The sequence below is a fragment of the Anolis carolinensis genome, chromosome 1, assembly GCF_035594765.1.
Source record: "Anolis carolinensis isolate JA03-04 chromosome 1, rAnoCar3.1.pri, whole genome shotgun sequence".
NCBI lineage: Eukaryota > Metazoa > Chordata > Lepidosauria > Squamata > Dactyloidae > Anolis > Anolis carolinensis.
Genome location: NC_085841.1, coordinates 114,279,532 through 114,292,071, shown reverse-complemented (window position 1 = coordinate 114,292,071; position 12,540 = coordinate 114,279,532). Strand labels below are relative to the sequence as shown.

The window sequence follows — 12,540 nt, the reverse complement described above, 5'->3', positions numbered from 1 at the left end:
GAGTAGCTGCTGCTGCTGCAATCAACAGGAGTCTGTTCCTCTTGCCAATTGGCAATTGACAGATGGTCTCACCCTCTCTTGTGAGCAATCTCCATTGCAACAGCCAAAAGCAGTGATTATTTGTGTGAGTAGAGGTGGGAATGTCTGTCAGCTGCTTCCTGATCAATAGGGGAGCAAACTCCCATCAATTGCAGTGACTGCTACCGGGTAAGTGGGGATTTGGAGACTTTCACAATCCCTACATATCCCCTAAACGAAGAAATACACAGGGCTCATGAATATGAAACGATCACAAATGTCCAACACTAGGTTACACTTTTGCAACTGACTTAGGGGATTCCAGCCCTTGCAATTATTATGTAACACTTAGTTTATATACAAACCTAGAGAAAAATATAAGCCAAACACACAACTATCCATCCCTAAACTTTTGTGTGGGTGTTTGTAGAGGTTGCCCTGGCCACAGACATACTGTTGAATTAAGCATCTGGTGATGAGTCACAGAAAGATGTCAGGAGATTTTTGATCTCGCTAATCCTCATGGTCATTAGGAAGCTGCTAGATTTTTAATCCTGCCCCTCCCTCCAAATGAACTATGTAGCCATGGAAAGAGACAAGGGAGGCAGAAGGAAGAGCTTGTTCCAGATTGTTTGTCAAATTCCTGCCCAGCTAACACTACAGAAGAACAAACAAAACTTCAAAAACTCAGGAAATAAAAGGTGGAAAAGTGATGAGAAATTAACAGCTGTGGAAATATCTATATTCTATGGCACAGTGTTTTCAAAACACTTCTTATATGGATCTCATTGGAATAAAAAAACAACAACAACAACAGGTGGATCTCTATACATCATCAGTCTGCTGTGGTGGAGTTTATCACAAGAGATGTCCTCAGTACTATTTCTCCTTCTTTTCATATTCTATTTCTTCTTGTCTAATATTATTCAAGGATAGGATATCTGTTGGTCCCAGTGACTTTTTCCCAATAACAGAGGATGGGGAACTGCTACAGGATTCATTGTGTAACACCACAAATGTGGTATTTATGCATAAGTAAATTCAACCAAATGTCTTTGTTATTTTAATGAAATGTTTTATTTTATTGTCACAGTTTAAATTTTTATTACTTACTTTTGCTGATCCCCTGCCCACCAAATACAGTATTGTAAATTCCTTTGAAGGGCTTTTTTAAAAGGTTGGATAGTTTCAGGGGTGTTTTAGAGGTGAATTCTAGATGGCCCTTGTGGTTCCTACCAACTCTACGATTATATGATTCTAAAGACTTTATTGCACGAGGCAAGCAAATCAGTATTGAAGCTAGATCTCCACCAAAGATATTTCAACCATCATACTCATTTCAACTACTGGTCTGCCTCTCTCTCCACAATTACCTGTTCCCCCTATTGATGGGAAAACTTATTGATGGGAAAAACTTAGCTCTTAATTCCCTAATGTTCCAATCATCACATTGTGTTATGGGTCTGTTCCTCTTCTGGGTCAACATGGTAGCAGTGAAATGATGTCTGTGAACAGGTTTCTCCTCCTCTCTCTCTCTCCCCCCCCTTTCTCCAATGGTCTGTTTTCAGTTTATTTAATACTTTAGATGTGTATTTGTCTTTTTATTGTTGCTGTTTTTCATTGTTGGGACTAAAAATTGCTCAAAAAATGTGGTTTACCATTACATGACAACACAGCCTTTATGTTCCTTATGTTATCTTGCATAAATGTACTTATAGACTGAGGCTATTGGTGTTTTATGTTTGCCTTTATCATTGTTCATAAATATAGCATTTGTCTTTTGTTACAATTACAAGATAGAGCACAAATATACCCTATCAAGATAAACTTGGAGGGTGTCATGTGAACTAGTTGACTTTCTGAGCTTGTTGAAAGTCTTGAAGTGTACAACTTCTATTTTTAAATGGCTATTCTACTTAACTTACAAATAATTTTCCTACCCATGCGGCAAGCATGGGAAACTTCTGGCCCTCAAGGTGTTGCATGACTACAACTTCCATGATCTCTCATAATTGGCTACGTATGCTGGCTGGGGTTGCTTGGAGTTGTTGTCCCATTCAGGAGGCTGCAACTCAAGAGGACACTTTGTATGTATATGCATGCGGCCATACTTTACTAATTGATGTTATTTCTTATCAAACCAGCTTCAACTTATGGCAACTGAATGAGAGACCTCCAAGACCCCCTGCTATTAACAGTCCTGCTCAGGTCTTCCAGACTCAGAGCTCTGGCTTTTTTATTGTTGTTGCTCCTGCTGCATCAGCCCACCATTTTTTCCTACTGTGACCGTCCATTTTTTCCTACTGCTCTCTAGTTTGCTAAGCATTATCAAATGACTCATGTCCTCTCGTGATACAGGTAGTACCCTTCAATGTTTCACAGATTAAAACTGGGACATGTGTGTCAAAGCAAATCAGAGTGTGATCAGGACGGCAAAAGTGAGTAATGAGGAGGGGGGAAAGAAAGTAGGGGAGACTACAGTAATTTTTGTTTGCCTGAGCCTCCTGGGCAAAATTCTGCCCTCCCTCTTTTGCTGAGTTAATTCAATGCAAATGACTTTTCCATTTTGAACTGAGGTTTCACATACACATACAACGAAATCTAGGTCCAGAGCACTTCTGTGTAGGTCTGGCCTCTGAATCAGTGGAGCCACGGGAGCAGAGGGAGCAGAATCCAGACTATCAAATTGGACCAAACTAGTCTCTGTCATTGTGACAGTCAGTGGAGAGCTCCAGAGAGCTCCTTGCCACCACCAGACACTTTTGCTGGCATCAGAACAGGTGCTTACAGAGCCAAGGAGAAGAAGAATTACTCCCTCCTTTCCCCTTGGTCATATTTTGCTAATTTCAGTGAAGATGCTCAAAAACAACCTGGAGCTCTCTGGAGTCCTGTAGCTGGCTGCTGCAGTGAAAGGGAAAACATGGCATTGATCCGTCCTCTTTACCCTGCACCAAGGAGGAAAAGGGATGGTGGCCTCAAACCGTATGGACTACCTCAAGTTGTCCACATTAACCCCAAAGTGAAGGGCTGCTCTGGAGTTTCACCAAAACTTTGGTGCATCCCCCAACTTCACCTAACACAGAGAAGATGTTACCAATCAGAAGTTCCTAGACATCACCTGTACCTCCAGGAGTGACTTCTGGTTGACAATAAGATATAGGGCCAGTGTGAACAAGCCCCCAGTTTTCTTCAATTGAAGTAAGATAGGGATGAAGGGTAGAAGTGGTGGGAGGAGAGAGAAAGTGGAACATTATTAAAGCAGCTGGAAAAGTTGCATGACAGAGAACGGATCACGCCTATCCATGTCAAATCAGCTCAGTTGGAAGGTATGTGAAACCAAAATCAAAAACAGCACAGAAACTTCTTGATAGGCAGATTTTATAACAACCTGGGAGTATCTGAAGTTTTAAGGGATTTATTTTCTTTTTGAAGGATTGTAATTTCTGTTCAGAAAGACTGTTTGATTTCATTCTAAATTTGTGTTTGCGTGCATAGCAGTCTAGCTTCATGGGTGGCTGCCCCCACTGAAGAGGGCCTTGGAACAGCAAGACTTTCTGGATGTTAGGATTAAAGTTTTGTTGGCAGGGCACTGCTATACCTGCCCACTGGTTCCAGGCCACTACGGCTAATCCTGTAATTTCATGAGCCACATTTTGATTTTCAAATTCTGATTGGATTACAAATCGCTTAAAGGGGCAAGGAATTAATAATCTGAGAGAGTGAAGTCCTGACACGTTACATGAAGAACAAACATCATTCCAGTTCTTCCCTTTGCAAGCTACAAGGTATTTCCCTCCGTTTTATTTTGTATATTTTATGCGTAGAATGTGTAATATCTGAAAATATGCCCCATGTTCTTTTTCCTAAATGTGGCAAAGCAATGACAGGGGGCAGACTTTTTGTAAAAGACAAAAATAGCCAGAAAAAAACAAACAAATCCAAAATCCCACTCAGTACCACGATGTGAATCCAAAGGAAAAATTGAGAAATCAGAGATAGAAAATGCAGATTGGTCTTTACAATGCTGTTTTGAGATGTGGGGATATTTAATTGGACTCCAGACCACTTCAGAGGACCATCAAAAAGTGGAAAGAAACACTACCTTATATACTTATGCATGAGTCTAGATATTTTAATGAAAAAATAGTCCAAAAAACTGTCCTGACTTATCTATGATCAATGTAAAAAACATACCTCAAACTTTTCAAAAATGAAACCATCCCATCCTCTGAGTTGACTGGTAAAAGGTAAGAATTAGTTAGTCCCAGACCCCTTCTACACTGTCCTTATATCCCAGGATCTGATCTCAAGTTATCAGATTTGAACTAGATTATATGAGTCTCCATCACTTTATAATCTGGGATAAGCAGATAATCTGGGATCAGATCCTGGAATACAAAGACAGTACTGAAGGTGCCCCAAAAGAACCTAAAAGAAGCAACAACCCACCCTATTATCTCCTCCATGATGCTACTTCTGGCCTTTTTGAAAGCCTTGGTAGGGAAACAATGGTGGCAGTCAGGAGCAGCTGCCCCCTGAGTTAGCATTGATGTTTTCCCATCTTTGCAGAACGACCCTTGACTTATCCACAGATCATGTCAAAATTCATACTTTGGGACCCAAAGTGTGCCCTCAACTTACACATGGGGTTGACTTATACATAAGTATATTTGGTATTATTTTTACCTGAGAAAACACCTCTCTATGAGCCTCTAGGTTAGTGGTTCTCAACCTGTGCCTCCCCAGATGTTTTTGGCCTTCAACTCCTAGAAATACTAACAGCTGGTAAACTGGCTGGGATTTCTGGGAGTTGTACACCAAAATACCTAGAGACCCACAGATTGAGAATGACTGTTCTAGGTCCTCCAGGATGCAAGGTTACCATTGACTCACCTTGGAGAACCTAGAAATTCCTGGATTTAACATATTGCATTCCTCGCACTTTGGTCCAGTTTGCTCTCGTTTAATCCTTGTTCTGTTTTTAAATTATGTTCTACTATGCCACTTTTTACTATTTTACTATTTTATTATGCCATTGTGTAGAAATGTGTTTTTATTTTGTTTTAATTCTTACTTGTCAATGATGTGTGTTATGTATATATTTTATTTTGTTCTGTTGTGATTGTTGTGGTAATCTCTGAGCGGTTAGACTCAATTTAACCCTCTCTGAGGGAGATTCCACCAAAATCAGCAGAGTAGCAAAAGCAAAGATTTAAATGCAACAGTTACTTACACTGGAGAGCAAGAGAAGCCCTTAGGATTGCAATGGACTGCAGAGTCTCAATAAAAGTTCAAAAAGTATTTATTCAGGTAAAAAGAACTCCATTGTAGATAGAAAGACTTGGGAGCTGTCTAGACTACTATAGACTGGTTTCTAAGGAAAAATAAGAAAGGAAAAATAACAAACATCTACATAGTTATATCTTGCCAGGAGAGATGGCAGGATGCTTCTTGTTAGCTTGAAGAACAAAGGGAGAAGAGAGAACCAAAATGGTTCTGACCTCATGGTCCAGTTTATTGGGGCCGTAAAAGACATTCTGACCAATGGATTCACATTTCTACTAACTTCAAAGTAAGGGATGTGACGTAAACAGGATAGAGTGAAACACAGTAAAGCCTGTCTAGGCATGCTTTGGAAACAGGGAAAGGATTCCCTCAATCTAACTCTATCATCTATCTAACTACATTTAGACTTGAGTAGTCCAGGATGATTACCAGGCTTGGTCCCATGTTAGCCGCCCTGAGTCCCTTCGGGGAGATGGAGGCGGGGTACTAAAATTAAGTGATTATTTATTTCTTTATTTATTATTAATCAAATCTGTGAATAATCAAATTCACAAAAGTTGACCCTTGCAAATGGGTTGACTACATTCAAGAATTGGGAAGTATGCGGCAACGTGACTTTCTGCACTACTTCTGTACCTTTTCTCCTTTGGGCTGCAATAGCATGTGGCTGAAGTCATTGTTTTCTCTATTTTTGGTGTAAAATGCCTACAAGGCAGCTTGCACACCAGAAAAATTTGATATATCCGAACGAAAGGAGGAACTCCAAAAGCTTTAGAAATATCCAGTAATGTTCACAAAGTAGATGTGCACAGGAAAAATGTCATCTACATTTTGACTTATTATTGTAGTCGTTATTTAATTTGTGGTCCACTTTTTTCCTCCTAGAGAAGATGAATCTCCAGTCTTGTAACTGAAGTGGCCTTATTTGTTCCTTCATTTCAAACATATGTGTCTGAATGTCATCCAGCACAAACTGTCTGGAACTAAATGGAGAGGTGGGGGAGAGAAACAAATTGTATCACAGGAAGCATTAGGCTGTTCTTCGATGGAAAGATACCGCTATTTTGAGTATCAGCTAAAGCTGCTTATTCATGGACTCTGGGGGTGGAGGGAGATGTCCTCGATGAAATGTTCACAGTGAGGGTTTGAGGAAGGGAACCCAAGCCCAACTGAAACATTTACATAATCTTCAAATATTAATATTTGTAGTAAATAATACCTGGACATCTGCTAGCTTTAGCAATGTCATTGGCACAGAGATAACTCTGAAAGGGTCAAAGCAAATGTACTCTGATATTAGGACAGGGAAATGCTCCAATGCATGCAACATGGAAGTCAAATGCACGAGAAGTTCTTAAGAAGGGCTAGATAACTGTCCTTGGAAAAGTTCCTTTTGGGTTGCAATCCCCAGAGTGTCACAGCAAGGATGTCTATGGGAACTGTAGTCCAAAAAGTAACTTTTGCAAGATCTACATACATGTTCAGATATTGCAGAATAGACCAGAAACAAACAGGCAAACAAGCAAATTGGAATGGCATGGTTATTTTGACTAAGATGCCCCAGGGAGGTGAACATGTAGCTTGCTCATTGCACAACAAAGCAATGATTTCCTGTGCAAGTATGCCTTCAAATTAAGCACACCTCAATTGCCCTATACCTGCCGTGACATACTTACTGATAGAATTCTACCACTTCAAATGATCAGTGGGTATTTTCAGTGAACAAAACCCTAATAGAATCAAAATATGTGTCCTGCACATGAAATGAAAACATTCATTCATACACACACAAAGGGAGGGAGGAGGAAAGAAGGGAAGAAGAGGTGGTAATGGGATATAGAAACTTCTAGTTAGCCCTCCACATTCATGGGTTTTACATCTGCATTTTTTTATTATTCACGATCTTGTACCTGCTCCTTAACTAACTCAATCTACTCACTCCCAACTGCTTCTCCCTACCTTTTGTCTTGTCAAGAGCACCATTCATACTGGGTTGTGTGTACATTAACACAGCAGCCCTAGCAAAAATGGGGCTGCCCTGTAAACATTCCTGTCCTCAGGAGATGCCAAAGAGGAACAATGAGTGCCGTGGTGTCCACTTTGAAAAGAAGGGGCTGCTCTGTCTTCAGGAGGTGTAACTGGGTGGCAACAATGCCTGTCACTCAATCAGTTTTTGGTCAACTTTAGATTCAGATTGGTTATTTGGGGTGCTGATTCAGAGAATTGCATTGGATAGACCACATCAGCTCTAGTTTCTGAGGCAGAATATATGCCATCCAGTAGTCGCCATCTGCTCACCCACAGAAAACCATATTTAATGATCTAGAGTGGATGTGGCCTATCCAATACAATAGTCAGCTCTGTGGAAAGAAGCTAAATTAAATTAAATTAAATTAAATTAAATTAAATTAAAAAGGGGAAGGAGATTTGCAGACCAGGTTTTCTTTCCCGTGGCCCACTGCTGAGCCGCGGCCCACAGGTTGAGAACCACTGCTCCAATTGGACTAATAGGGCACAGGTCTCCAACAGGTATCAAATCTTGAGCAGGCATATTGAGGGAGGTAATCCTTCAAGTATTAATGACCCAGTTCTCCTTGGATGCATCTACACTGTAAAATTAATGTAGTTTAACATGGCTTAAACTGCCACGACTCGGTGCTATGGAATCCTGGAATGTGTAGTTTGATGAGGCTAAAGACCTCTGAAACTACAGTTCTCAGGATCCCATAGCATTGAGTTGTGACATTTTAAGCTGTGTCAAACTGCAATAATTTTTACAATGTAGAGGCAGCAACAGTCTTTTTTTCAGAATGAGTGCCTTGAGTTTTGCAGAGTAATTCTGTTGGTTTCAGGCCGAGCACAAGAAAAGCAGGAAGGCTAGTTTGAATTTGAGATGGTATTCTGAAGGATTTAGCCCCAAAAGACAAAAAACATATTTCTTACCTCCAAAGGCAGGTCTCATGGTAAAATCATGGTCATCTACCCTCAGAAGCTGCTCACTTTTCCCAGTTCGAGATTTGGTCATGTCATGGTTCTTTTTATATATATTACTAAAATGGAAAATGAGAGTAGTCTGTCACTTCCAACCTTTATGCAGAAACACATTGTAAAAGAAAAAAATCATAAAAAATAAAGTCTGGGAAGTTTGAAAACAAAAACATGATATTATACAGTGATGCTGTCATGCAATTATTATGTATCCGGGAGTCTATATAAGCAAGATCTCTCCTTTGCCTGAAGAAGAATTTAGGGTAGAATCCATGATATTGTCAAAACATACAATATCTAATGTTTTAAGAAAAGATGTGGAGACTCTGTCCAGAATGATTAAAGAACAACATAGAGTTCAAAGTACAGTAATCACCTGTACTGCTTGCTCACGTTTAATCATATCACTAAAAATCTATAGAGATTTAAAAATAACCAATGGTACTTAGTGGGAAATATCCCAGGATGTAATGAGAAACCTCTTATAGCCTATAAAAGAGCCAGTAATATCAAATACATTATGATACATACAGAATTCAATGCCCCAAAATAATATAATACTAGTACGATTGTGAGGGTTATGAAACCAATACGACAGTATCCATGTGGACATTGTTTGTACTGTACACAAAAAACAAATTGACAACATTTATAAATGATACAATTTCAGTATTGGAACTCCCGGTGGCACGATGGGTTAAACCCTTTTGCTGGCAGACTGTTGACTGAAGGTTGGGTTGCTGACCTGAAGGTTGCCAGTTCGAATCCAACCTGGAGAGAGTGTGGATGAGCTCTCTCTGTCAGCTCCAGCTCCCCATGTGGGGACAAGAGAAAGGCCCCCACAAGGATGGTAAAACATCAAACATTCATCCTTGTTTGATGGCCAATTCTCTCACACCAGAAGCAACTTGCAGTTTCTCATGTTGTTCCTGACACAAAAAAAGTACACTAGCCATGTGAGTTATGCCATTCGGTGTACAGTAATAATTACATCAGACCTCCTTGTGATCAGTCCCAGAGAATTCATTGATTTTTCTTTCTCTATCCTGACTACTTGAGCCCATGAATGTGTGAGAACCCTTGGTCTACAGTAAGAGATGCAGTACGTCTGGAGATAGGAAAGAGTGACATTCTACTCTAGCTGGTCCTACAACAAGTAAAACAAACAGTATTTACCTTCAGAATCCTTTACTAAGCCTGCGTGAACAACCAAATAGAGAAAAGGAGAAAACAGTTAAGCCACCTCTTACTATGTTAAACAAAAAAACAAACAAACCAATATCTAGAACTTTGATAACCATAATGGAGGTAGTAAGAAAAGTGGAGGTAAAAAAAGGTAATCCCTCGATGTACCATTCTTTTCAACACTAAAACTGGAGTTATGGTCACTTACAGATATATTGTAATTCTTAACTCCCCCCAACCATCTTTTTGGAGGGGGGCATTTTTTAAGATCCATATAACCATTGGATGTCATTGCCCTGCCACAATGAAAGAAACACTTATCTGGGTCTAACACAGCCAGAGAGGCATATTTCACTGGTCCAATCTTGCATTCTCGGCATGGGACTAGCCAAAGACTACCTATGGTGAAGAACAAGATGATGACACCTCATTCCATGTATGAAAGCTGACTGATTGGACAGGTACTTAATTCTTTTTTTCAGCCATAATTTTGGGGATACCTGAATGCAGCAAGCGAGAAGACACTCAGCACACAGCTCTCGCTTAAAACACCTTCTGGGCTCTTCCTACCACCTGCTGCCTGAGATGACCTGCCTGCCTGCCCAATAGTAAGCTAGTTTTTGTGTCAGGGATATTTCCACTTCAAAACTACACTATGTGCTGTTGAAATTTCCCACTCTCAATGCAGAGGTATTGCAAAATTATTCACAATGAGAAAAGGCAGCTACAGAATTGTCCTTGTGAATAAGCACAACTTCTGTTTATGCTTCTCCAATTAGTTTTTGGAAATTTAGTTTTAAAAGTAATTGCCCACACCATCAAGGTTTCCTGTGGAAGGACCCCTTCACAACTGTTGATATTCAAAGGCTACTACAAACTTTTCCTAAGTGATAATAAGGATCAAAACTTTTGTAACAATAGTGGAGCAGCTACAGTGTGTTGGATGGGTGTGTTACCAAGCCTAGTGAATAAAACAAACTGTGAGTTAGCTGCTCATTGCTAGTGGCATTAACTGCTAGCCACTGGTGTTGGCTGTTAGCTACTGGTGTAGCCATAAATTGCTGCTCCATGCTGCTGTAACTGGAAGCTGAATAATGCTACTGAAAAAGCCAGGAGTGAGTGCTCATTTCATCCCACCAGTCAAGGGCATCGTGATTCACTTCGTAAGGAAAAATATTGTTTATGTTTCCCTGCCTTCCTGTTATCAAGAAGAAGACTTCTTAAGGAGAGAGTTTTTGCTTGCTTGTCAATATGGTGAGGATAACTGCTATGAAGTGTGTGGTATATTTTTTGTTATTCTTAAGTGAAGAAATTGACTCAAGCATTTTCCTTTCATCAGGACTTGAGTTCAGGGACACACAGAGTAAGAAAGGGCTGTTTAACAGGATAAGAGCAAACATTCTTCCACAGTCTGCAAATCAAATTATATGGACTTACTACTAACCGTGGTTTGACAACAATTACCTCCCAGTTGCTCAGTTTCACCCGCAAAACAGCGCACAGGGCACCTTGCAGCCCCCCCCCCCCGCAACCTCCCCTCTTCCCGCCTCACATCTGGGGGGGCAGGACAAAGCGTGTTGGCGACCTGTTCCTGTCCCCATCAGATGGGATAAAGGGCGGCAACACGCTTTCCTGCATTGCCTTTCCCCCATCAGATGGGGAAAAGGGGAGAAAAACACTCTTTCTCGTTGTGGCTGAAGAAGTGTCTTGCTATGCTTCCTTGGCAATTTAAGGGTCAGTGGGGGTGAGGCCTGGCGAGTGTGATGTGAGGGTGTTCAGTAGCCCCATCCCTAAAGTGTTGCATGGGGCCAGTATGATGAGATGGTAGGACTGAGCATGGGATGAAGGGTTCAAGCTCCCCTACTCTCAACATCAGGGTCTGGATACATATAGGGGTCACTTCCCCTTCAATTTACTTTTTAAAAGCAATCTTCTCAATGGATAATTCAGAGGGGTAATACTTGACTAGTTTGCACAAACAGAAAAAGTTGGCATACATCAGAAATGTTATGAGCTGAAAGCATGAAGAATTTCACATTCACTATGGAGAGACAGATTCAAACATTTTCACTATGGTAACTGATTCCTACTTACCCCCCTAACTGTTTTAAAGTATCGACTAGAGGTGTTGAAGCTATTGTGCTAAGAGACTTTGATAGCATCGACATAACAAAATATAACACGCACATTGGCTCTGTAATAAAAAAAAATGCAAAGGTGCTGTCTCCAGCTGAAGAGAAATATGAATCATGGTTTGAATGGCTACTAGTCATGTTGTACATAGCAGTACTGTCAGTCTCCTTGTTACAGACAAGATAGATTTTGTAGGTTTGTTCCTAAATTGAATTTGTAAGTTGGAACAGGTACATTTTTAAATGTAGCCCCAGCCATATATATATATATATGTGTGCAGTGTTCCCTCACTTATCACGGGCGGTTACGTTCCAGGACCATCTGCGATAAGTGAAAATCCGTGAAGTAGGGACGCTAGGCTTCATGGTGCCGCCTCCTTCTCCTCCTGCTGCCGTTTGGGCTCCTTCTCCGCCCCGCCGCCCGCACCCGATTGAGACCACCACCACTGTAAATGATTATTTTAATGATTTATAATATTATTTTAGTGTTTATTAAAAAAACTGTGAAACAGCAAGTTTGCGAAAAGCGAAACCGCAACGTAGTGAGGGAGATATATAATCAGCTTTGGATAGCATATGGAAGGGTTAACATTCCTGTGGTGTTTGTTTTGCTGTCTGTGCCACTGATCAGAAGATTTCACCTAATTTTCTGTCCCTGGGATGATTGGATTTTGAGAAATTTGCCTTGTTGTGGAAACAGGGATTGGTGAGAAAGTTTTAGGGGGCACACCTTTTCCCATGATAACTCTTTCAGGAGTGAATTTCCCTTCCGAGTACCCTTATGGAGATAGGGTCGGTTATAAATAAAAATTATTATTATTATTATTATTATTATTATTATTATTATTATTATTATTATTATTATTATAGATTTCTCTCACCTCCTGTTGTCTCATCCCCATTCTTAATGAGGAGTCATTTTTAAGTCGGA

At 40.4% G+C, this 12,540-nt stretch overlaps 1 protein-coding gene across 2 annotated transcripts in view; it reads right to left on the bottom strand.

Annotated features, from left to right (window-relative positions):
* Nucleotides 1-12,540, bottom strand: part of LOC100559434 (gamma-aminobutyric acid receptor subunit rho-2) — a 43,148-nt gene that overhangs the window by 22,255 nt on the left and 8,353 nt on the right. For both annotated transcript variants that reach the window (XR_010006188.1, XM_003215547.4), the window contains exon 2: nt 8,248-8,354. Coding sequence is in view for 1 of the 2 variants with exons in the window: in XM_003215547.4 (XP_003215595.2) it covers nt 8,248-8,354 (107 nt within the window). In the remaining variant the exon portion in view is untranslated. The remainder of the gene's footprint in view (nt 1-8,247; nt 8,355-12,540) is intronic.